The 26,688-nt window shown below is 34.6% G+C and overlaps 1 protein-coding gene across 2 annotated transcripts; it reads right to left on the bottom strand.

Moving 5' to 3' along the window:
* Positions 1-2,623: 2,623 nt before the first annotated feature.
* LOC143074939 (D-beta-hydroxybutyrate dehydrogenase-like) lies at positions 2,624-24,168 on the bottom strand. 2 transcript variants are annotated; one of them, XM_076250137.1, is made up of 9 exons: positions 24,052-24,168; positions 20,652-20,802; positions 18,398-18,519; positions 9,759-9,881; positions 8,023-8,126; positions 6,034-6,106; positions 5,384-5,445; positions 3,772-3,825; positions 2,624-2,877 (listed from the first exon to the last, which is right to left on the bottom strand). In XM_076250137.1, the coding sequence occupies exons 1-9, from the start codon at positions 24,068-24,070 to the stop codon at positions 2,785-2,787; spliced, it is 801 nt and encodes a 266-aa protein (XP_076106252.1). In that variant the 5' UTR covers positions 24,071-24,168; the 3' UTR covers positions 2,624-2,784. The 2 variants fall into 2 exon arrangements, with proteins under 2 accessions (XP_076106252.1, XP_076106253.1); XM_076250138.1 differs by lacking the exon at positions 9,759-9,881.
* Positions 24,169-26,688: the final 2,520 nt, after the last annotated feature.

Here is a 26,688-nt window from a genome sequence, read left to right as displayed (position 1 = left end):
CAACTTCAACCTATTTCAGTCGAAGTGTTTTGTTTAACACTTATAGGAGTTTTCTCCCCTTATGTATTTGAAATCAGTATTTATCCACAATCATACAAATGATTGACCTGGGGTCTTTTGATTTGAGATCACTGACCTATGACCTTGAAATTGAGGTCAAGGTCAAAGGTCAATTTGACGTTCTAGATTTTTGAGCTTTGCTAAAAATTATTTTCTGTTCATAATAAAACAATTAAGTCTTCTGCATATACCTAATAATCTTATTTTTTATATCAATTTGAAGAACCAAATTACATCAACAAGGAGTGACATTTTCTAACATCGTTTTTTAAATCTCATTCTTATTATCGAGGTGGAAAGACCTTCAATTGTTCTCTGAAGAATTGGTTTTTAATTTTCCTTGCATTGCTCTACAGTACCAGTTAATTGTCATATGTATGGAAAGCCAACAGGGTCAAAATTCTTAATTCGTAACTTGTCAATTCGTAACTTGTAGTTGTGTAATTGCAAAATTCTTAATGCATATATTGTCAGGTTGTAACTTGTATATTTGTAATTTCAAAATGGTTAATTCGTAAAATGTCAATTTGTAACTTGTAACTGTGTGATTTCAAAATTCTTTATCGGTAAATTGTCAAATTGTATATTGATGTTTGTAACTTGTAACTTGTCGATTCGGGAAATGTCGATGTGTGAAATGTCAAAGAGTTAAACATAGTCGTTGTATCATGTTAACGATCATTATGACGACAGCTGGCGCGCGGTTTCTACTTCGTGTACATAAGCCATCTATAAGTAGGAGCACCTTCATATGGAGTATATACCTAATAATTTAAATCAATTATGTTCAGCAAATGTCACTAAAAGAAAGCAAAAAGAAAGAGCCATGTTTACAGGATCCCAGTTTTATTTTGTTTACTGAAGACGACAGGTGGCGTTTCGTTCAAGTAGAAACTGTATAAAAATACATCCCGAATAGTTCAGACCCTCCCCGTAATGGATCTCTCCTTGTTTAATTGCGAGGTTAATGAAGTAGTCGTTTGTCAGCGGAATAAAACGACATAATTATTCAAGTAAAAACAATAAGGAGATGTGTTAATAAATCGTACGATTGCCAATGAGACAACTATCCACCAAAGTTCATATAAAGTCGATGTAAGCAAGTATACTATAAGGCAACTTACGGTCTCAACAATGAGAATACCCAATACCATATACTAGTAGTCGTCTAAAAGAAGGCTACATCATTACTTGAAGACCCAGGTACTAGTGATAAACGATTTCTATTTATCTGTACAATGTAAATGGTACTATCGGATCATTTTTATTCTGACAGGAGGGTATAGGGCTGACATATATATATATAATATACATGCCAACTGAACACAAATTCTTGTCACGAAGCTTCAGAATTGTCGCTACGGCTGACTTTTAGTTCTACAAAAATGTACAACCAAAAAGACTAAAATGTTCCCCTATCTCTCTCAACTGCTGCTTAACGCCAAGTACTCTAGACAAGAACCCCAATCGGTGCCACCCCTTCTTATAGCCCGGACACGTGATGAAATCTAATATTTTGTCGATTGGATCGTTAATTAATCGAGTTGATTCACGATATTAATCAATAAAGCTAAATGTTTTGAAATTTGCATTTAATTGAAATTAAAAATAATTTGCAAAGAGTTGGTAACAATATAAATATTAACCGCCAATATATCAAGAAATGACGCTATTGACAAACCATGGTGTATTCCGTATGGCTCTTCTGCCGAGCAGTGAGCCAGGATTCCAGGCTACACTATTACTCTCCAAAACGACTCAAGTCATACCCCCCCCCCCCCGCCCGGGGGACAAACCCCAAATCATGTGCAAAGAGTATCATGGAGAAATACAATTAGGGTAAGCATATGCATATTGGGGACAATTGCTTCTGGCATGCAAAGGGCGAGATAGTGAAATCTTCTCTCTGGCAAGTCAAAGGGGTAGGATGTCTCTTTGGCTAAAAGTGGGTGTAGGTGTTGAGTTTTGTTAAAAAAAAAACAACAGTTTCATAGTTTTACGACATTGGTTATTGACAAAATATTCAGAGGGGACGGGACACCACCTGGTAGACATGCAATATAAAACAAATAATATATTTTATATCTATTTGTTTTCTATTATACGTATGTGCTGTATATATTTGATTTAGATTAGTTAGGTATATAGTCCATATGGAGGTGCTTCTACTTACAGAAGTAGAAACCGAGTGCCATCTGTCGTCATAATGATCGTTAGCATAATACAACGACAACGTTTAACACTTTTGACATTTCACACATTGACATTTCCCGAATCGACAAGTTACAAGTTACAAAACATCAATTTTGAAATCACACAGTTACAAGTTACAAATAGACAATTTACGAAATAAGAATTTAGAAATTACAAATATATAAGTTACAAACTGACAATTTACGCATTAAGATTTTTGCAATTACACAACTACAAGTTACGAATTAAGAATTTTGACCCCGTTGGCTTTCTATACATATGTGGCCACCAATATCCAATAGACTGAAAAACTCTTCCTTTAGAAACACTTCGTTTCTTAGTTTTCTGTATCATTATTCTATTGAAAAACTTATGAATAACCAACATATTTTTAACATTTATAGTCTCCTGACTTTAAAAAGTGTTGCGACTTCAGTATACTTTATACTTTATCATATACATGTTTATTAATTCCCATGCTATAAGTGTATAAACATTTCTTGGCTGCCGCGGTATATCCATGAACTAAAGTCACCTAGCTGTCCAACCTCCATCCATTGTTAAACAAGAACCAGTGATTTGTGAGGCTGCTTCAGAACATAAAAATTCTACAAACTTTGCTACCTAAAGAATATGAAACATTATTATTAGTTTACATTGTTTGTAACATGATCAATTGTATTTCGGGGAATCATTTCATTGATAAGTTCGACAATCTTTTCCCTTAAAACGTAATTGGTTGACACTTTGATAACATTTGACTTTTCATTTTACATGGAATGCATTTCACTTATCCAATATTGTCACTGACACAAAGTATCATACCATGACGCCTGCGCTAATGAAACGATTTGATCTCAATTTCCACTTTAAATGGCAGTTTAACTGAGGATTGTTTTTATTTAATATACCATGAATAATACAAGTTATGCAACCTAAATATACATATTTTATTAACGTGCAAACATAAGCATCATGGTCGACGTGAGGAAAGATTCAAAGCTATAAACAGTATCATTTATAAATACTTTAATATTATCAATAACTTCATATTGAGTTAACAGTGAATTTTGATTAACATGATTCCATCTAAAAATATCTCTGAGTAAAACATATCGTATTAGACATATGACAATGTATGATGTGATGATAAAATAAATCAATTAGTTAGGATTCGTAGGATTCTTAGTATACGAACTTTTCAAAAGGTATTGCTATTTATGATATTCTTACAGTAACCGAAGCAGATTTGGATTTCTTTGTAGAAAGTAAGAACTGGCAGCTTTTACCTGTATCTTTACCTACTGAGTGCCACTATGACAGTGGTATTAACTTAATATTTTTATCTGAACGTTGACAAAGTTATTCATGCTACATTTTTATCTGATGATCGCCAAGTTGACACAATTATTTACGTTGTTTCTTAACCTGATGAGTGCAACTTTGACAAAGTAATTTACGCCGTACATTTACTTGATGAGTGCCACGTTGGCAAAGTAATTTATGCTGTATATTTACCTGATGTGTGCCAATAGGTTGTAAAGTAGGATGATTTAGCTCTAAGATCCGTCTCTGCAAAACAATTATGTAAATAGCGAACTAAAAATAAACAAACAAATACTAAACCCCTAACGGGATGGATTGTGCCTAATATTCACATGATGAAATCATAATCTTTCAATCAGTGTAATTGAAGTCTGGAGCTGGCATGTCAGTTAACTGTTTAACCCCGTTGCATTTTTGCGCGGAGTGAAATCAGGTGCTCAGGAAGGTTAAGCATTTCCTGCACCGTATACGACACCCGTCGTGCTATTTCTTTAATTGTTCAATTCGGTAATGATAGAAGGTTATTATGACTGAGGAAGAATATCAGATATGATTTCTGACACACTTTTGTCATAATGGCCAATCAACTCTAAGGTTGGGGTAATTTCTAATTTCAAGATTAATCGTTTATCATATGATCTGGTAATGAGATGACCGCTTTAGTCAAATTCGATGTATGAGTCTAAAATGTGACGGAGGAAGCCGTGTCTGTTTTTCTTTGATTTCTAGTTATGAAGGACATATATTTTAATAGAACGAAATCACAAAAGTTTGGAATATTAATGGTAAAAATTGAAATAACAAAAGTACCGAATCCCGAGAAAAATACAAAACGGATATTCCCTTATCAAATAGCCAAATCAAAAACTCGTAGACATCACACGAAAGGATAACAACCTGACTTTTATAGCCATTTTCATATGTACAAAAAAAAAAGTAAAAACACAAAAATACTGAACTCCGAGGAAAAATCAAAAAGGAAAATCCAAAATCAAAAGGCAAAATCAAAAGTCCAAACAAAAGTTGGATAACAACTGTCATATTCCTGACTTGGTACAGGCATTCTCTAATGTAGAAAATGGTGGATTAAAACTGTTCTATTAGGTAGTTAAACCTCTCACTTGTACGGTAGTCGCATCAAATTACATAACATTGACAACAATGTGCGAACAAAATAATCAGACTTTATAGGTAAAAATGTCAAAATAGGTGTACAACAGTCAATATTGTGTAAAAGTGTAAAAATCTTAATCACTATAAAAACAAACAAATGTGCAAGCAAACAAAATTAAAAAAAAACATATAGACAAATCACACAATCAAAAACGAAAGACAAAAAAATATAAAATTTACATTAGCACAATAACATAATGACGGGATGTATAATTAATAAGCCAAGTCAAATTAATATTACCAACATTGACTGAACAGTAAAAGAAATAATTTACAAAGACAAACAAAGGATTACCACAACACGTATTTTTAGATGATAAACAACATCAATATCATCGTGTTATATTTGTGAAGTTGATATTTTTATAACAAAGGTAAAAAAAGGACCAGATGTCATTGACATAACACTAGTTTATCAACTTTTTGCTGACACTAGTGACATTTTTAAGTAGCAGCTACAAGCTCTAGTTTTATCTTTTTGTTCATTATTAAAGCAATGTGCTGTATGGAATACCAGAGGAATAACGTTATAACTCTTGATCTTCTGACCATTATAAACAAATAAAATCTTCCTCATACAACACATACAAAATTAAGATACAATCTTATTGTATTTTAACAAGTGACATACCGAGGCCTCATCGTAGCTGCATCCATCAGTTTGTGAGCGAGATTCTACTTGTTTCTGATAAACTGAAATGATAATGGAAGTTTTGATGCAATCTATATCTGTAGAAACCCTGATATGACTGACTCTCGGTGTTTCAGGAAGAACAGGAAGGGCACCCCATCGACTGTAGTGTTTAAGACAAATCAACAATAAAAAGGAATAGGAGGTGCTATAAATTTTGAAAATGGCGAACTGAATCGACTATATGCAATCTTTAGTGAGTTAAACTTAGAATAGCAAAAATAGAAAAAGCATGTACTAATATCTTATATTACGAATATGGTCTACACTAATGTTTGCATTCGACACATTTTGATGTTCATTGATAGTTTATGTCAAATATTGATTTAATGAACACGGATATTTGAGATTATACTCAATGTGAAATACCGTTAATATTTAAGAAAAGGGAAATTTTGGGTAATACGATATTCCTTACATGGTATCAATAAATGAACAGGAACATTTAAAATGGTACGCAATGTAATGAATTTATATATTAATTGAAAAGCAATAAGTACCTTGGTAATGAGTCGTGAACGGGGCTAATTTACATAAAAAGCAATGTTACAGACGGATGAAAAGTAATTCTTTGATACAATAAAACTTACTTGGTGTATCTACAAACCCAGGACAAATGGCATTACACGTAATACCAGTTTCTGCAGTTTCTAAAGCAACAACCTGAAATATGCACAAATTGAAATTGATGAGACTACAAACAAGTAATGAATTAGTGAACTGATATATTGTATGAACACTTTTGAATTACTCTAATAAACTTGCAATCTTGATTTTTTTACTAGCTACTCGTATATTATGTATAAATTGGACATTAGATGATTAGTGCACACGCTAACATTTCTTATTTTCTTAGTTTACTTTTGATAGAATTTATGTCGAAAGTCTTTAGTATGAAGGCTTTACTATAAGTATAACATACTCTTCAAATCAATGATCCATGTAGATGATATAAGGTCGGACATAGCAGACAAAAATGTACAAATAATGCTATACATCAAATATATATGTCCTATCGCTTATAGTACCAGAGAAACAAACCAGACAACCATATCTTAACATTGTTTAATAAACTATAGAAATGATATAAAGTTTCTACGAACCCTGCCAGATAAACATTTACTCTTTACAATAACTACCTAGAACAAATACATTTGTCCGCTTGTTTACAGTTACTAGTAAAACAAACACAGTCATGTGTGTATGTTCTTTCACTAAATAATTCACAATTTGGTGACTATATGGAACGCATTTATCCCATCGAACTAGAGATAAAGGATACTACAGATACAGTTAAGTTGGCCTAATTCTTGATCCATATCTAGCAATTGACAATGAGGGTCGGTTGAAAACAAAACTTTACGACAAAAGAGATGATTTCAGCTTTCCAATTGTGAACTTTCCATTTCTAAGTAGCAACATTCCAGCAGCACCTGATTACGGGGTATATCTCTCCCAATTGATACGATATTCCCGTGCTTGCATTTCCTATCATGATTATCTTGATAGGGGGTTGCTGCTCACAATGAAGCTATTAAACCAAGAGTTCCAAATGGTGAAGTTGAAATCATCACTTCGTAAATTTTACGGACGCCATCACGAGTTGGTTGAACGTTATGGAATAACTGTTTCACGAATGATATCGGATATGTTCCTTACGTCGTAACTACAATCCCCGTTCCCTTTCATGAATGTGACCTACCGAATCAGACTTTTTACCGGATTTGTTATCACATGAGCAACACGTCGGGTGCCACAGGTGGAGCAGGATCTGCTTACCCTTCCGGAGCACCTGCGATCACCCCAAGTTTTTTCTTGGGGTTCGGGTTGTTTATTCTTTAGTTTTCTATGTTGTGTCATGTGTACTATTGTTTGTCTGTTTGTCTTTTTCATTTTTAGCCGTCAGTTTATTCATTCTAGATTTATGAGTTTGGTATCTTTCGTCCCTCTTTGATTAAGAAGGTATCAACAATGTTTTATATAACATTTATTTCTACGTTTGTATTATTGTGAAGGTATCAACAATGTTTTATATAAATGTATTTATCCTTGTCTGCAGTTGTACAAAAAGTGGTATATAAAGTGTATTTATATATCAATTTTGTATTTTTGCGAAGATATGCAAAGTGAATTGGTATCATTGTGAACATTTTGTATATTATAAACTGTATGCTCATGTACTTCCACCTGCAAAAACACCATTTTGTTGGCGTCTTTGCCAGATTATTTGTATGTTAGTTGTCAATTGTGTTGTATGTCTTGGCTTAATCAATTTGGTTGATGGTCCCAATAATTGTCCTATTACTCTTTTATTTCCAGTTTGATCGCTCACCAAAAGTCATTATAACTAGCTATAAAAAAGGTACAACTAATTATTTTGCTCAAAATATGTGTAACCATGTCAGAATATATTAGTTGTTTTCATTTGCGCCATTGATTAATAAAGTCTAACGTTTGAATTTGTCAGTTTAAAGGGACTCTCCTTTTTTGAATTTACCTGGTAGTTAGAAGTTTTGAAAACGTGTGTATCATTGTACAGGTAAAAGTCATGTTTTATATAAAGATATAGCAATGTTTACCTTCGTCAGTCCGTGCACACCATGTTTTGCTGATACATAGGCAGCCTTATATGGACTGGCAACTAATCCATGCACAGAAGAAATGTTAATTATTCTACCCCATTCTGAAAGATTTTTGAAATTTCATATTGTGGTCATGATATTATTTGGATTTGGCATAAACCATCTTGCGCAAGTTAATCATAACTCAATTGATTCTCAGAGGAAATAGCTTGATATCAAATAGCTAACTTTTATTTTTATCACAAACTCATTTTGTAAATAGTTAAAAATCAACAAATTAATCTCACTATCGTTTCGATCTGACTTGTAACAGAACGTCTTGCCTCTTAACTCTCTTAACGTCTGATTTCAATATATGTTCAAAGAATGGATGTATACAATGTAATGATTTACAACACTGGGTCGATGCTACTGCTAATGGACGTTTCGTCCCCGAGGGTATCACAAGCTTAGTTGTCAACATTCCGGTGTTGACATGAATATCAATAATGTGGTAATTTTTATAAATTTCCGGTTTACAAAACTTTGAATTTTCCGAAAAACTAAGGATTTTCTTATCCCAGGCATAGATTACCATAGCCGTATTTGGCACAAAGTTTTGGAATTTTGGATCTTCAATGCTCTTCTACTTTGTACAAGTTTGGTTTTATACATATTTTGATATGAACGTCACTGATGAGTCTTATGTAGACGAAACACGCGTCTCGCGTACTAAATTATAATCCTGGTACCTTTGATAACTAATTACACCACTGGGTCGATGCCACTGCTGGTGGACGTATCGTCCCCAAGGGTATCACCAGCCTATTAGTCAACACTCCGCTGTTGACATGAATATCAATAATGTGGTAATTTTTATAAATTTCCTGTTTACAAAACTTTGAATTTTTCGACAAAACTAAGGGTTTTCTTATTCCAGGCATAGATTACCTTAGCCGTATTTTGGATCTTCAATGCTCTTCAACTTTGTACTAGTTTGCTTTATACATATTTTGATATGAGCGTCACTGATGGGTCTTATGTAGACGAAACGCGCGTCTGGCGTTCTAAATTATAATCCTGGTACCTTTGATAACTATATAAGCACATTTGGCACAGGGACTTTCTTTTGATTCGATTGATATGAACCCAACGTAGAGCAGTACTGACCGAAAATATTTCAGCATTAATTATAAGCATCACGTGTGAAATTGGGAATGGAATGGAACATATTGCAACAAAATAACAATGAGTGGAAATGCTTATACATTTTTGTACAAAGTATAAAAGTAATATAAAAGTAGCGATTAATCTAGACGGAAATGTATATAGAACAGTTTTGTTTTTAAACATTAGGTACTTTGGATGGAAATGAACATATAACAGTACATAATAAAGTAGTTTCTCTATGGACAAAGATGTGCATTATAGCAAGCAATGTTGAGGGCATCCATAAGAAGAAGTAGAACATTAATTCTGTTCATTTGTTCGGTTGAACATTTCAACTGAGGTTAAATAATTTCTTCCACTTCGAATCTGGTGAGTTAAGATATATTCAATGAATTATGATAGTTTTACGTAGCTGTTGTTCACAGCTGTCTGTCAATATATTGAAAAATAAATATAACATTTAAGTACTAATTGTATCAAGCTATATATAAGCTAGTGGGTATTGATCTTCGAAACAGCGGACGCAATAATTACAAAATAAGCGTATTTTAACAAAGTTAAAGACTTTGAACATAGTTTGTAACCTTTGCGTTTCATTTCTGGTAGAAATTTCTGAACAAGTAGAAACGGAGACGTCAGCATTAAACCAATCATTTGCTCCCACTTGGCCGTCGGAAATGTTTCCACTGGACTCACATGCTGGAAACCTATACGATTCAATAAAGGTAAAATCACGTTCAGTGTATATTGAGCAATCAATAAATAGCATATTGTTAATGTGTGTTAATGTATGTTTGTTAAAAGATTAAAGCACCAGTTAAATGATGATGATGATGAGGTCATCGTCGTCGATTTTATTAGTATTATAATAATCGCATCCTGATTTCTTTTAGCTGACAGAATGTTTTATTTTTATTCTTATAGTTATATAATTATTGTGTCTGACCGTTTCGATTTTGCCTTACTGTATATCGTTGTATTATCTCTACTCCATGACTAAATATAACTAAAACACAAATATAAATTTGCCGACAGCCCGTCGAACGTGATAGACGCCGTATTTAATTTCTTATCTCAAATAATTTCCAGCAGTACACATTTTACAAATATTAAAACATATATCTGATATTTCAAATATCAGTGTATCCATAGTGTATTCGCTTAAATTTCTGAATGTTACCCTTCATAGATAGTCAAGGCCGTCCAGGAAAAACCAACAATCGTTCACATGATATATGAATATGAATGGAAACCTGCATCCGTGCCAATGCTCGAGCCTATCTCAGGATAAAAGTGGCGGACCACACTTTTAATTCATAAATACATTTTTCAAACACCTGTCGCTAACATCTGCGTTAGCAGCCACTGTGGCGACACCTGATCTGAACGAGTGAAGACCTATGTTACAACCAGGACGAATAATTCTAATTCTTTTGAGAAGACACTCCCTAGCCGCCGTGTAACTGAGTTTCTTATCCTTATTTATCAATTTACACAAATCTCCTGACCTATAGATGGGACGAAATAAAAATTTATTCTCATGACTAATAAAACCAGCCACACGTGTGTATTTAACTAACATATTATAGGGACATGCGATTGTAGAGCCTTTCGCTTTATAACCTCATTGCTTTGCCTGTATTGGTCAGTTTTGCTCTAAGCTATATGTAAAATCAGAAAAGAATCTTGTATATCAATGTCACGAAAACACAAAGAACTCAGTTCATCGTATCTAAGGAAACCTGCAAAACAAAGTAGCATCATAGTCAAATCTCTTAACACAAGTAGGTCAGAACAATCTTTGAAATTATCACAAAGTTCTATCAAAACGTCTGTAGTAACTGGATATTTCTTGTTAGTCTTCTTTGGCGCAACTCTTTAAGACGCTTCTAGTATTGAAGAAACAAAAGTGTTCGTGGTAGGATCTTTTAAACCGTTGATTTCGTGAGCCTATTTAATACCATATATTGCATTATACACCAGATGATAAGTAGAACCGTTGTTAACTAAGTATGTAAGGTATAGTGCGACGTGCACTGGTTGAACTGGCAAAGCAACATGTCCATAAAGAGATATAAAACGTTCCCATCTTTTGAAAGCATTAAAATAAGATTTGACTGTGTTGTCACTTCTGCTGTTAATTAAAAGTTCGCACATTTTTGGATGAAGCCCATAAAGATAACTGTCAGCATCGATGCCGCTATTTCTAATGGCCTCCCTTACTGTACCATCTAATTTGGTCCCAGTTAGTGTCTTACCCATATTTTCTAAAATCTTTGAAAAAATATATGAAATTCAATTAACTGATTATTTTGATAAAATATTTAATCCATTTTTGTGTGCATTTAGACGTGGACATGGATGTCAGACCACACTTCTCAGAGTGTTAGAAGACTGGCGAGAAGCTCTTGATAAAAACCAGTACATTGCAGCAGTATTAATGGATCTTTCTAAGGCTTTTGACTGCCTGCCTCACAATATTATGCTAGATAAATTATCAGCATATGGTTTAACCCCCAATGCAGTTGCTCTTTTAAAGTCCTATTTATCTAATCGAAAACAGCAAATTAAAGTCAACAATGTTCTGAGTGGTTGGGCTGACATCCATAAAGGCGTACCACAGGGTTCGATACTAGGGCCATTGTTGTTTAATATATTTATAAATGATATTTTTCTTTTTGTTAAAAATGGTAGTTTATATAACTATGCAGATGACAATACTTTATCTTTTTGTACTCCAGATTTCGATTTATTAATTTCAACTTTGGAATCGGATTCAAAAATACTTATTGAGTGGTTCAGGGTAAATAAAATGCAAGCAAATCCTGACAAATTTCAAGTTTTGGCTGTTGGCAAAAAGACCTTTGAAAAGAACCCATCTATACATATTCAAAATTCGAACCTCACATGTGAAAAAACAGTAAAATTATTAGGCATTGAAATAGACTACCAGCTAAATTTTGATGTTCATGTCAGCTCAATCTGTAGGAAGGCATCACAGCAATTAAATGTTTTAAAACGTTTAGGCTCATTTTTGGATAGACTTAGTAAACTTACTATATTTCATACTTTTATTCTTAGTAATTTTAATTTTTGCCCTTTGGCATGGCATTTTTGCACTGAGAAAAATTCCAAAAAACTAGAAAAGGTGCAGGAAAGAGCACTCCGTTTTGTTTATGAGGATTTTACCAGCTCCTACGAGGACCTCTTACTTAAAGCTAAGGTGCCTTCCTTGCAGATCAGACGGATAAGAACAATGGCTCTAGAAACTTTTAAAATTATAAACAACATCGCTCCTGTGTTCTTACAAAATTTGGTGAATGTCAAAAAATCTAAATATTCTTTCAGGTATGTAAATATTCTTGAAATTCCACAGGTAAAGTCAACCCGTTACGGTAAAAAAATCGTTCAAATTTGCTGCTGCTACTTTATGGAACAGTCTTCCAAACCATTTCAGGACTGAAAACAGTTTTTCACATTTTAAAAGTCTTGTTCAGTCCTGGAACGGTTTGGAATGTCACTGTTCTGCTTGCAGATAATTCTTAAACTGTTTTATTATTTATGCTGCTTTTGGTTGCTCTGGTCAAGCATGTTTTTACTTCATTCTAAACTTGTTGATTATTTTTATTGCATGCTATGTATGTGAGATTCAACTTTGTATTACAGGTTGTTTTATATGTCAAAATGCACTGTTTTTATGTTATTTATATGTTTTTATATTCGGTCAAAAGCTCCTTAGAGCTTGTGTTGCTTATTTGTACTCATGCCGAATCAAAATAAAGTTTTCTTATCTTATCTTATCTTATCCCTGTTAAAAGAAAGAGAATAATCATAAATATTTGATCTAAAATTGTATTTTTAAACCAATCAATCTAAATTTCAGAAATTGTTGTCCAAATATACCGCTTTGACCGCGGCCTTCTCGGGTCAAGTTTTCTCCCTGAAAAAAGTGTGTGCAACTATGAAGACTTTCATGTTCCCTTTCTGATCTATTAGCAATCATCCCTTCGTAAATTTTACGGACGCCATCACGAGTTGGTTGACCGTTATGGAATAACCATTTCACAAATGATATCGGATATGTTCCTTACGTCGTAACTACAATCCCTTTCCCTTTCATGAATGTGACCTACCGAATTAGACTATTTACCGGATTTGTAATCACATAAGCAACACGACGGGTGCCACATGTGGAGCAGGATCTGCTTACCCTTCCGGAGCACCTGAGATCACCCTAGTTTTTGGAGGGGTTCGTGTTGTTTATTCTTAAGTTTTCTATGTTGTGTCATGTGTACTATTGTTTTTCTGTTTGTCTTTTTCATTTTTAGCCATGGCGTTGTCAGTTTGTTTTAGATTTATGAGTTTGACTATCCCTTTGGTATCTTCTGTCCCTCTTTTAGCATAGACCAGTACGGTGCAGAGGTCCACTCTGGTATGACTAAAGTAGCATTGCATTTTTCTTGTTTTAATTTGTTTAAGACTTTCGGGATCAAAATTGGTGGTGGTACAAGCCAATTGTTTTTACTTTTCCAGTCAACTGTGAAAGCGTCAATAGCTGGTGTTCCTGGACACCAATATTTTGAATTAAAATGCTTACCCTTTGTGTTGTAGTCATGTGCAAATCTATCGGCGTTATGAGGATCCCACATGTGATCTAGATATGTAAATATGTCGTCCTGTACATCCCAATCATCACAATCTGACTGTCTACTTAACCTGTCAGCGTGTGTGTGTTGTTCACGTGGAATCCAAACAGAACTTTAAATTTAAATGATTGATCTTTGCAAATTTCATGTATATGCATCATGTTTTCATGTAGTGACGCTTTTCGACTTCCGACTCTGAGTATGTGCGTTACGTTTTTGTTATCTATGTATACTCGGATAATCTTATCCTTCATTACATTTGTAAAATTGATTAGTACTCTCTTTAATGCTACTAACTCTCGCCAAGTTGAGCTTTTGTTTTGTTCATTTACTGACCAACTTTCAAACATTTCCAATTGTTCGTCCTTTCAACCTGCGGTCAAATGACCACCAAAACCCTTGCCAGATGCATCACAGAACAAGTGATAATCTTGATCTTCATGTCAACAAATGTCAACTGACACAATTGAAATCCTGTCTCGTTTAGACTATTTATATTTTGTAGCCAAAATGTGCACTCTTTAAGTGCTTCTGTACTAACTAGTATTTTAGCGTAACAACTTGCTCTATACGATATAGATTCATATAAATATCTAGTTCTTAATCGTGCCTGGTCGCCTAATACTGCCTGCATAGATATGATTTGGCCTACAATACTGGCCACAAATTTTACTCTGAATAGCCTAATACCACATCTAAACTGGTAAATGAAAATGACCAAAGTGCCTTTCAATTTAGTTATGCGTTTCTCTGTGAGTCTTAAAGGTTGCATTTCTGTAAATATTGACAATGCAATTTCCCATAGGAACTCCTTTTACGGCTAAAACTGTACCACTTTTACTATGAAGTTTTGAAAAAAGTCTTATCCTAGAATTGAAAGTTCATATGCAACACAATTTTTTTCAAAGGTCAAAATATAGGGCTGTGCGGCATATTTTCAACGTTTATATGCCCTGAACTTCTCAGAGTTTAAACTTACACTAATTTTCTTAACGACCCCTACCTCGAATGAAAGGTTACCACAGATTTCAATGTAAACAATATGCACGTGTTTATTTACTGGTAACATTCCCAAGTTCTGTCTCTGCGATATGGAACACAGAGAGCATAACTGGGAACCAGTATGTAAACAAAATCAATTTTCTATGAATATTCAATTACTCCCCAAAAGAGGCGTGTTTTGAGAAACAGCTGTATTTACAAAGTGCAACCTGTAACCCCTTCTGACATCAACCAGTGGCATTTCACATGTGCCAAAACAAATTCAAACCGTTCTAAATCGGATTTGATTGTTTTACTTGATTCTAACGCATTATCAAAACCGTTACCTCCACCTAGGCCATCGTCTAAATACATAACGATTTTCATGCCTCTACCCCTCCAATGTTTAACGATCTCACTCATTACTTTACTAAATATATACCCACTAGAGGATAACCCAAATGGCAAAATATTATACTCATAGTATTCATTTGCCCATTTGAAACCTAAAAAAGTTGTATCTGCTTGACATATTCTTATGTGGTGATATGCACTTTTTAAATCGTAGGAAAATACAGTTTCCCTTCTCAAACAACTGTCTGGCATTTGTTGCGTCTTCATACTTGTGTTTGAATTTTACAATATGTGGGTTTAAATGCCTCGTGTCTAAAACTAATCCTAATTTTGAGCCTTTATTATTTGCGACAGTCAATGGATTGACAACGTGAGGTTTACTTTTCACTCGACGTATGCAACCTTTTTCTAAAAGTTGTTCTATCTTTGCGTGCAGTTTTATTGTTTTCTAATTCTGTTTCTCGAGGTACTGTGCTAAAAGGTATTTTATACCCGTTTTCTATTATATCAATAACGAAATTTGTAGCACCTTTCTCTTTCCACGAGTCTACCTTTTCTTTTAAATACCCTACACCTCTACCGTTACCTTGACATATATTAATGTGTGTACTTTTCATTGATTTAGAATCAGCTGATATTTGTTTACACAATAAAAGTGCGCTCGATTCTATGTGACTAAAATTGTAAGTACTATTTATACTTATCTTATTCTTTTGCTCTGTTGTGACTTTTGGACACTGCCTTATCCAATGTCAACTCTCGTGACAATAAAAGCATCTCCCAGTTCTTCCAAATCCACTGCTGACATTAACAGGTATCGACTGAGTTCCCATAGAATTTGATGTCGTTGTTTTGTTGTATGGTGTTGTCCTTTGGTCTGTACGTTTTTTCAGTTTTTCTTTTTTCATCTTTGTATCTGCCCGTGACTGTGCCTTGTACATTTTCCTTTCGTCCTCGGAATTCTCAGCCAAAGGATTAGCAATATACTCAGCTACTACCCGCCACCCTGCGTCTGACGAATCAGCTAATTTTATTAGCTTTTGTCTGTTCTTGATAATGTCCATACCTTCAGTTATCTTCTGTTTCGCGTTGTTAATGTTCGTCTGATTCATGTTCTCCGCTTCCATCTCAGTAGTGGCCTCTCTTATCTTCACGAAAACTTTGTGGTTATGTTTGTACTGCTCTTCGTTACCTCTTTTGTGGAACTTATATGTGTCGGACATATGTTCATCTATCTTGGCTATCTGTGTGTCTGACAAGGACTTCTGGTTTTCCTGAATTCTTCTTTGAAAACCGTCTAAACGAGACTCTAGTAAAGTTGTCATATTGTCTAATAACTGTTCCTGGGTGTTTTGTACAGCATGATGCACTTCGGCACGTATAGTTTGTTGAATATCGGCGTCCATGCAGCTTACTAGGTTGAACGACGGCTAAAAAGTGAAGCGCTTGAAAACACCAATATATCGTAACACAAACATTCGACTTCTGATTGGTCAATTTTGTCATGCCTCATGAATATTTATGAAAACGTAACGACAATACAATATTTTTCCGCTTTACTATACTATACGAACCGCGGGAAAATACAGTTATATTAATATTGTGAAAGTATCGAATGTATTGGTATATTGTTCTCGTTGTTATTGTTTGGTAATTACCTGTGAATTTTTATTTCCGTTAGGTAACATTGGTCTATATGTCTATATGTCAATTTATGTTCAAAATGTAGGCAAATTACCTATGTTATTGACCATTAAGTCACTTATGGTCGGTAATGTTCAATTATTTACAAAATGAAGTAAAGATACCAAGGGAACATATTGATAAGAACAAAACCATGAACAAACAAAGATAAAACGACAGACAACATTTCACAGGAAACTCATCCTGAGGATTTCCAATTTTGAAAGGCTACAATCGATAAATATAAGACGAAATCTTGGTTATAAGTGAAACAAATCCGTGTTCATTTCTGACACATACATGCAATAATGGCCCTATAGGTATAGAACAACTAATTCAGGCCCGGTCGGAAACAACATACAAGAAAGTAGTACATATTTTAGACAAAATAATTCCTAAGCATAACTGTATCTTTGTCAATAGCGGATATATTTGGGTAGTTTTGGTATCAAATGAAAGCTTTGGGCTTTGAACCATTGTTGAAAGATTTATTCAAATGATTTTAAAAGAAGTAAATAAAATTTTGAAAGGAGGGCATATTTGGCCTGTTGTTCAGATTTTTGTACTATCAAACCTCTGTGAACCAGTACGCCCGAATATGCAATTAAAGGTATGTTGATATTTTCAGTACAGGTCAGGATAAGCTACAGTTTTGACTTGAAATGACTGCCACTATATTTGAAATTAACACAAAGTATCGATTAATGCTTGAAATTTCAGAATTTAACGGTATCAGTTATCGACTAGAATGTCTATCCCTGTCGGATATATACGCTATGTTACCTGCGTTGTTGACTAGAATGTATACCGCTGTCGGTTATATATGCTATATTACCTGCGTTGTTGACTAGAATGTCGACCCCTGTCGGATATATACGCTATATTACCTGCGTTCTTGACTAGAATGTCGACCCCTGTCGGATATATACATTATATTACCTGAGTTGTTGACTAGAATGTCGACCCCTGTCTGATAGATACGCTATATTATTTGCGTTGTTGACTAGAATGTCTACCCTGTCGGATATATACGCTATATTACCTGCGTTGTTGACTAGAATGTCGACCCCTGTTAGATATATACGCTATATTACCTGCGTTGTGGATTAGAATGTCGACCCGTTGGATATATACGCTATATTACCTGCGTTGTTGACTAGAATGTCTACTTCTGTCGGATAGATACAGTATATTACTTGTGTTGTTCACTCGAATGTCGACCCCTGTCGGATATATACGCTATATCAGTTGCATTGTTGACTAGAATGTCGACCCCTGTCGGATAGATACGGTATGTTATCTGCGTTTTGACTAGAATGTAGACCCCTGTAGTATAGGTACGCTATATTACCTGCCGTGTTGACTAGAATGTCGACCCCTGTCGGATATGTACGCTATATTATCTGCGTTGTTGACTAGAATGTCGACCCCTGTCGGATATATACGGTATATTACCTGAGTTGTTAACTAGAATGTCGACCCCTGTCGGATAGATGCGATATATTACCTGAGTTGTTGACTAGAATGTCGATCCCTGTCGGATAGATACGGTATATTACCTGCGTTGTTCACTAGAATGTCGACCCCTGTCGGATATATACGGTATATATTGTCACATAATGTCAAATTGCCTTGAACAGTTGACAAATCATCCTCGAAAAAGTTTACTTTAATGTTTTGTCTGAAATCAGGAAAATAATAGAGTGTAAAATCATTGTAAAACTAATAGACTTTATAACTGTTGTCTGCAATATGGTCGTGTTGTTGTCTCTTTGACACATTCCCAATTTCAATTCTCAATTTTATGGTGTTTCTACATCATCATTTTCATTACGTGCAGACCAATACGATAGAAAAATTGATAGAGAAAAAATAAATCCGGGTTACAAACTTACACTGAGGGAAACGCATCAAATATAAAAGAACTACGACACAACCGAAACACAACATTAAAATGTAACACTCACAGAAACGAACTATAATATAACAATGGCCACTTCCCTGACTTGGTACAGGGTATTTTAAAATAAAATGGTGGGTTGAACCTTTTTTTTGGGCATGCCAAACCTCCCGCTATAAGACCTTAAGATACCGGATAGATTTTAATCAGTCGTGTTAATATGTGAAATGTATGCCGTATTTAGGGAAAACTTCTTATAAAAGTGACTGGTTGTCACGCGAGATGATTGGTTGAACTTGTGATGAAATAGTTTGTTTGTATAAAAGTTCAGTTACTTATCACCCGTAACAAGACGCGACAAACAAAGCTAATGAATCAGAATCACATACAAGCCTTGTGCCGGCATTACACTGTCCCTAATCACATACAAGACTTATGCCGGCATAACACTGTCCCTAAATTCACACCAGGTAGACACACTAAAGGAAATGTTAAAACTAGAATTGAACTGTCTCAATTAACTAGAACGTGACATTATCTGGGGGAATACACCTCAACCTGAACTGTACTTAAAGACTTGAGCAGGGCGCTAGCTGGGGAAAATACACCACACCGAACTGTTTCGTAAGATTTAAGCTGTATCTGAAACATTTTGTGGTCACTGAGGAAAATAACTCACTGTGACTTACCCCAAAAATGGAATGTGACCGTACTTGGGAAAAATACATCGGCCTCAACTGTACTTGAATACAAATAATTTTTAATAGTATCCGAGGAAAATTACTCATCCGATGCTGAACGGAGAGAGTAAAACCTTAAGTACAACAAAAGATATGTCACACGCACACTGACTCCATTAACGCATCACTTTGGGTACTTGAGCCAAAGAATGAAGTCAATGTCATTTGAATATTTCAATGTCTTAGCCATAATCTGGAATATAACATTCAGATGTTTTATGCAAATTTTGAAAGCCGCTTTTGACGCATGTGGAAAAGAATACTAGTACGCTTGTTTTAGGAACCGCGAATGTTATAACAAACGAGACAGTCATTGTCGTAATGTATATGATCATAGCTTGTTTTTCAAATATACTAAGGCTTTTTGTTTTATAATATTTATGGCATTGACCAATTTACGTGAAGCCCAGTTAAACGTTGTTTGTGGTTATGGGTGTTGTCATTCTGCGATTTGTATGTTGTAATGTACTGTTTAATTATTTAGTTATGTATGTCTCTGTTCTCAGTGTTCTTGCGTTTATTTGTACTGTATTCCTGTTACGTAGTGATGACAGTTTATCGGTATTTTAACACTGCTTTATAAACGGAAGTTTGGCTAGCCTTAAATAAGCTTCAACCCTACATGTTTTCTTCAAATGTCCTTACAAAGTCAGGAATATGCTTAGTTGAGATTATCAAATAGTCAGTTTCTATGTATGTTGGTGATTGTTTTTGTTTCAGATCAGTGTTCCGATAGATCCGTTGCTTCTCCCTGATAGTTGATGTGTATTAACTATTTGCCGGCTTTGTAATAAGATGAGCAATTCGACGGGTGCCAGATGTTGAGCAGGTTCTGTTTACACTTCCGGAGCAACCCAAGATTTTGGTGGGGTTCGCGTTGCTGTTGTACCTTATTGTGTCTTTGATTTTGTTCATGCATCGTTGTAAAATATAATAGAATTTGATGCGACTGCTGTACAAGTGAGAGGTTTAGCGCTATAAAACCAGGTTCAATCCACCATTTTTTACATTTGAATATGGCCGTACCACGTCAGGAATATGACAATTGTCCATGGGTTTGATGCGTTTTATTATTTGATTTTGCCATTTGATTAGGGACTTTCCGTTTTGAATTTTCCTCGGAGTTGAGTATTTTGGTTATTTTACTTGGTACTGTTGTCTCTATTTATTTACCTTTTCAAATTAGTTTGGACATCCTCAATATGTTTTGTTTCGCCAAATCCATTCAAAATTACATTACACCTAAGATCTGCTAGATGGTTCACAATGCTTAAACCAATACCACTCGTAGAACCGGTTACTAAAGCAACTTTTCCAGCAAGACCTAACAAAATTAATAACATTAAATCGAATGTTAAGGCAACTTAAATTTCTCTCTCAAATCTACCTAATATATAACATTAAATCGGTTACTAAGGCAATTTTTTTCCCTGTAAAATATACCAATTATATATAACAGGTTACTAGAAATTGACAATGAGGGTCGGTTGAAAACAAAATTTTACGACAAAAGACAATTGTGAACTTTCCGTTTCTAAGTAGCAACATTCCAGCAGCACCTGCATACGGGGTATATATCTCCAAATTGATACGATATTCCCGTGCTTGCATTTTCTATCATGATTTTCTTAATAGAGGGTTGCTGCTCACAAGGAAGCTATTAAACCAAGAGTTCCAAATGGTGAAGTTGAAATCCTCCCTTCGTAAATTTTACGGACGCCATCACGAGTTGGTTGACCGTTATGGAATAGCTGTTTCACAAATGATATCGGATATGTTCCCTACGTCGTAACTACAATCCCCTTCCCTTTCATGAATGTGACCTACCGAATTAGACTATTTACCGGATTTGTTATCACATAAGCAACACGACGGGTGCCGCATGTGGAGCAGGATCTGCTTACCCTTCCGGAGCACATGAGATCACCCCTAGTTTTTTGGTGGGGTTCGTGTTGTTTATTCTTTAGTTTTCTATGTTGTGTCGTGTGTGCTGTTGTTTGTTTGTCTTTTTCATTTTTAGCCATGGTGTTGTCAGTTTGTTTTAGATTTATGAGTTTGACTGTCCCTTTGGTATCTTTCGTCCATCTTTTATCACATAAGCAACACGACGGATGCCGCATGTGGAGCAGGAATTGCTTACCCTTCCGCAGCACCTGAGATCACCCCTAGTTTTTTGGTGGGGTTCGTGTTGTTTATTCTTTAGTTTTCTATGTTGTGTCGTGTGTGCTGTTGTTTGTTTGTCTTTTTCATTTTTAGCCATGGCGTTGTCAGTTTGTTTTTGATTGATGAGTTTGACTGTCCCTTTGGTATCTTTCGTCCCTCTTTTACTAAGACAACGTTCCCTGCCAAATATATATAACATAAAATAGGTTACTTAGGCAACTTTCCCCGTCAAATCTACCAAATAGGTATCAAAATATCCGTAAGGGTTACGCGGAACCCAGTGTCTTGCCTACTTTTGCTGGTAATCGCAGGCTCAATAAAAATGAGGAAAATAATTAATAAAAATATTGCTATCGATATTATCTTTTGATTGTGAGAAGCTTTTGTCCAAGTTTGGTAAAAATCCAGGATCTTATAAAAGTTGCAAAAGCTTAAACTGCAGACTAAGTCCATTAATAAGCATAAAAAGAAAATACAGGAAAAACTTCCTTCTAGATACTAGATTTAGATAAACAGGCTTCTGTCAAAGTTTGGTACAAATCCAGGATAGATTAAGAAAGTTGTAAAATTATAAAAACTTTAACCACAGATTGAATGTAATGTTTCCTGCCAGAAAAACTATGTCCATTTATAAGTAAAATACCGAAAAACAAGATTTAAAAAAAATTACTTCTAGATACTATCTTATGATCACAAACAAGCTTTTGTCCAAGTTTGGTTGAAATCCAGGACAGTTTAAGAAAGTTATTAAAATTTTAAAACTTTAACCACAGTGTGAATATAATGTTTCCTAGAAAATACGGAAAAACAAGAATTATTTGTTTACAAAATTCACTTCTGGATACTATTTTACCTTAGCCGTATTTGACACAACTTTTTGGAAATATGAATCCTCAATGCTCTTCAACTTTTTACTTGATTAGCTTTATAAATATTTTGATATGAGCGTCACTGATGAGTCTTATGTAGACGAAACGCGCGTCTGGCGTACTAAATAATGATCCTGGTACCTTTGATAACTATTATGTCCAAGTTAGGTAGAAATCCAGGAGATTTTAAGAAAGTTATTAAAATTTCAAAACTTAAACCACAGGGTGAATAATTGTTGACGCCACCGACGACAAGGACGACGACAACGACGCCGCCGAAAGAATGTAGGATCGCTATCTCTCACTTATTCGATTAATTTTCAAACGTGTTTAACCCAGTCACTTTCTCTGTATGTGCCTGTCTCAAAAGAGGGACGAAAGATACCAAAGGGACAGTCAAACTCATAAATCTAAAACAAACTGACAACGCCATGGCTAAAAATGAAAAAGACAAACAGAAAAACAATAGTACACATGACACAACATAGAAAACTAAAGAATAAACAACACGAACCCCACCAAAAACTAGGGGTGATCTCAAGTGATCAGAAGCCTGTAGTTCAGTGCTTAATAATTAATGCACTTCCTATATATTGATTTTAATAGTTGTTTTGTTATGAAATATGCTATTATAGTTTTCTCCGTTTAAGTATTTTACATTTTTCATGTCGTGGCTTTTAGTAACTGGCTTAAAATGTTTTTTCATTGTTGAATGTCGTATGGATGCCTATAAATGCTCACATTCACAGTCGTATAAATTTCCATTAAATTGACAACGATTTGTGAAAATACAGACATGATAGATTAAAAGTCACAAATAGGGGTACAGCAGTCAACGTTGTGTTATTATCTTAGTCACTATAAAAACAAACATTTACAGTGACACAATATCAAAATGACAGGATGTATAAGTACTGCGATGCCAATATAATAAATGGATGATACTATCTATTAAACCCGTTAAATGAGATATTACGTGTGTCTTTCGTGGTGTGTAGAGAAAGATAAAACGACGCATTATACTAGTGTAAACAAATTTGACCTTGTACATCTTATAACATCCTTGTCTTCAAATTCTAAATTTTACTGATAGTTTAGGCATGTTATCTCATATACATATATATTTGAAACTTTGACATAGATAGTCTAAAAACATTTGTTGTTAGTCTTAGATCTAGAACCAGGAATAATAAGAGGCTTCTCCAAGTATTTTTATCTTGTTTCGAGATGAGCTCAGGTGCAAAAAGAAAAACACGCTTTTACCATGTTTACCATTTTACGGCTATTTGAATGAAAAAAAACCCATCTGTTTTGAATTTAAAGTGAACGACGTAAAACATAACGCTTCGAACACACAATATCTACGCCGCATTAAGGTATTATACTGTGTCTAAAAAGAAGGGAAATTGTATTCAAAACAAATATTACATACAATAATAGAATATGACATAGAAAACAAAATGATAGAATTATTGTTATTCTATTTTTAATTTTCAGCTGAAAATTTATCTTCATGTTAAACATAATATGCATAATCTTACCTTTCACATGACAAGCCATATTTTATGTATTTGCTTATTGACAATTTCTCTCTATGTAGGACACACACAGAGGAGATATACTTTACATACAGGTATCACCAGAGGAAATTAAACAATTTTTTTTCTTCGACAATTTATAAATCATTTGTGAAGGTATTAAAAAAAATGTTGTAATTACATGTACATTTCAAAATCAACCATAACAATTTGAATTTTAAATTGCTATAAAATGAAAGGAAAACCTGGTTTTATAACATAACTATAACGTTAGGTTGTGTGTGCGAATATATATGACTAATGCAGGATGCGATCGTATTCATTGAGTTTTAGCTTGAGGTTTGTCAAAAGAAGAACGATCATGCATAAGACGTAAAAATATAATCGATTATGTATCTTGCTTAACAGATAAAGACTATTTACCAGATTAACATTGCTTATTAGTTTCAAGTCGCCTGATAAAAAAATATGGCAGCGCGTCAGAAAGATCGTGAAACTAAGATGAACAAAACATATATATATATGACATATTGTATTTGTAGGAAGTAATCCTATTAAAACATTCCTGAAATATTATAGTGTTACATTGGTGGGCCAAAGATATCGAATTGCAGTATGCTAAAGCAGCAGTTTACAGCTCCTGGCACTGAATTCAGCAAATAAGTAAGCGGTCGACGTTCTCTCTGTGGACGGATGTGGATTCACGGTCATCGTCGTATTCTCCTTGAATTTGTTTTTTACTATCACTAACGACTCTTTCATCAAGACTATCATCAATTTCTGCAATGCTAAACCCTCCTCATCTTCGCTTTCAACACCAGTGCTCGTGTTTTCCCTCCTCGATTCACCAGGAGCTTCAAACTGCTCCGATGCTGTTTCCACTTGCATCAGTGTGAATATGAATGTTTTTTCCAGTGATAAGAAAGTATTGGTGCTCTTGTTAACGACGGCTTGAAAATTTCGAATGCCTCACTGCACTTTTTAACCTAACCCTAACCCTAACCCTAACCCTAACCCTAAAAGGTTTCCTCTTTTCAGAGTAATTTATTGAGGGGCGAACAGACAAGAGAAAAAATAAACAGTCTGTAACAACTGGATAGACCTATAAAGGATTTCAGTTCCCAAACATTTGTGGGCTGAGGCCATGATTTAATCGCTTCAATTTTTCGGAGTCTATTTGAATACCTTTATCAGAAAGTATGTGCAGAAGACATTTTATGCTACTGCCTGCAAAGTGACACTTAATAGACTTTTATTTAAGGCCATTTTATCTGAACCGCTGAAACATTATTCTTATCTTAATCTTTCAACATGTTCGTCAAATGTTGAGCTGAAATGACCACATTATGCAGATGTATTAAGCATTTTCAAACTGAAGCCATTTAAGAACATTTTCCATTAATCGCTAAAACAGACCTGGTACCTCAGTCAGTCCAAAAAAAATTAACGGTACCAATTTTCTTGCACCAGAACGACACAACGTTAATATTTGTAGTCCATACGGTGTTGAGAATGTCGTTATTTTCTTTGTCGTACTCTTCTACCTCAACTTACCAATACTCATATCAACACATGGAAAGAATGTTGAACCAGACATCGTATCAAATGTATCTTGATCCGTGGTATAGCGTACGCTCTTATTTTTGTTTTGTTATTTCATTTACCTTCCGAAAAATTACACAAAAACTATGAACTATATACTTCATGTAGAGTGGGATTCTCCTTGGATTATGTTTTATAGCAGATTCATTACTGTTTGAAAAATATCTGAAAGGTTATTCGAGAAAATGTCATACTCGAGCAACAATTGATTTGAGTACTTTCATTTTCTTCCCTTTGTAGTTTGGAATCTATGTTGAATGGTGTACCTGGAGCTGCAAACTTCATTTCATTTCAGTTTGTGATTTATACCCCAGCATACAGCCATTATATATCCTCAGCCCATCAATGAAAAACTATAATTATTCAGTAATGTTTTCAACTTTTCTAAATACAACACCGTTATTTATCCACAAGGTTCACAATTGTTAATATCCGTAATCACAATATCCAACTATACGACACACACAATCGGTAAGACCCTTTCTGGTCTCTAAAACCCTCGAATGGACAACTCATATTTCTGCCTTGGTACAGGCATTTTAATATAAAGAAAGTGCGATGAGACAATGCTAATACAATTGCATACTAGTATCAAATATTGACCTACCACAAGTGGTTCGCCATACATTGACCAAATCACAAACCTAAAAGTTGAAAACATGACTTAGGGTTGAAGACAAATCAGCTCTATAGATACAAGAAATGCCAATGTCAAAACAACTGCATACCAAATAGTCTTTCCATTAGCAGTTTCTCATTATAAACTGACCTATTTTCCAGATTTTTAAAAATAGGTTACTTGTTTTTGGGGCTGTAACGTTAACCTATTTTTGTGAGACCTTGTGGTACAATTTCAGAGATCCACGCACTTATACTGAAGTTATGGTCCAGAAGCCAGACAATTCCTCTACGTTTTAAATAAATAGCCCAAAATCAATCCAAATGTTCCTTTTAAGGTATGGTACCTTGTGGTACAATTTCATAGAGATTTGTTCACTTGTACACAAGTTATTGTCCTAATTCCTTGACAGTTAGGAC

This window comes from Mytilus galloprovincialis, chromosome 5 (genome assembly GCF_965363235.1).
Source record: "Mytilus galloprovincialis chromosome 5, xbMytGall1.hap1.1, whole genome shotgun sequence".
Classification (NCBI taxonomy): Eukaryota; Metazoa; Mollusca; class Bivalvia; order Mytilida; family Mytilidae; genus Mytilus; species Mytilus galloprovincialis.
The sequence above is the reverse complement of the archived record's forward strand: the minus strand, read 5'-3'. Positions and strand labels throughout refer to the sequence as shown.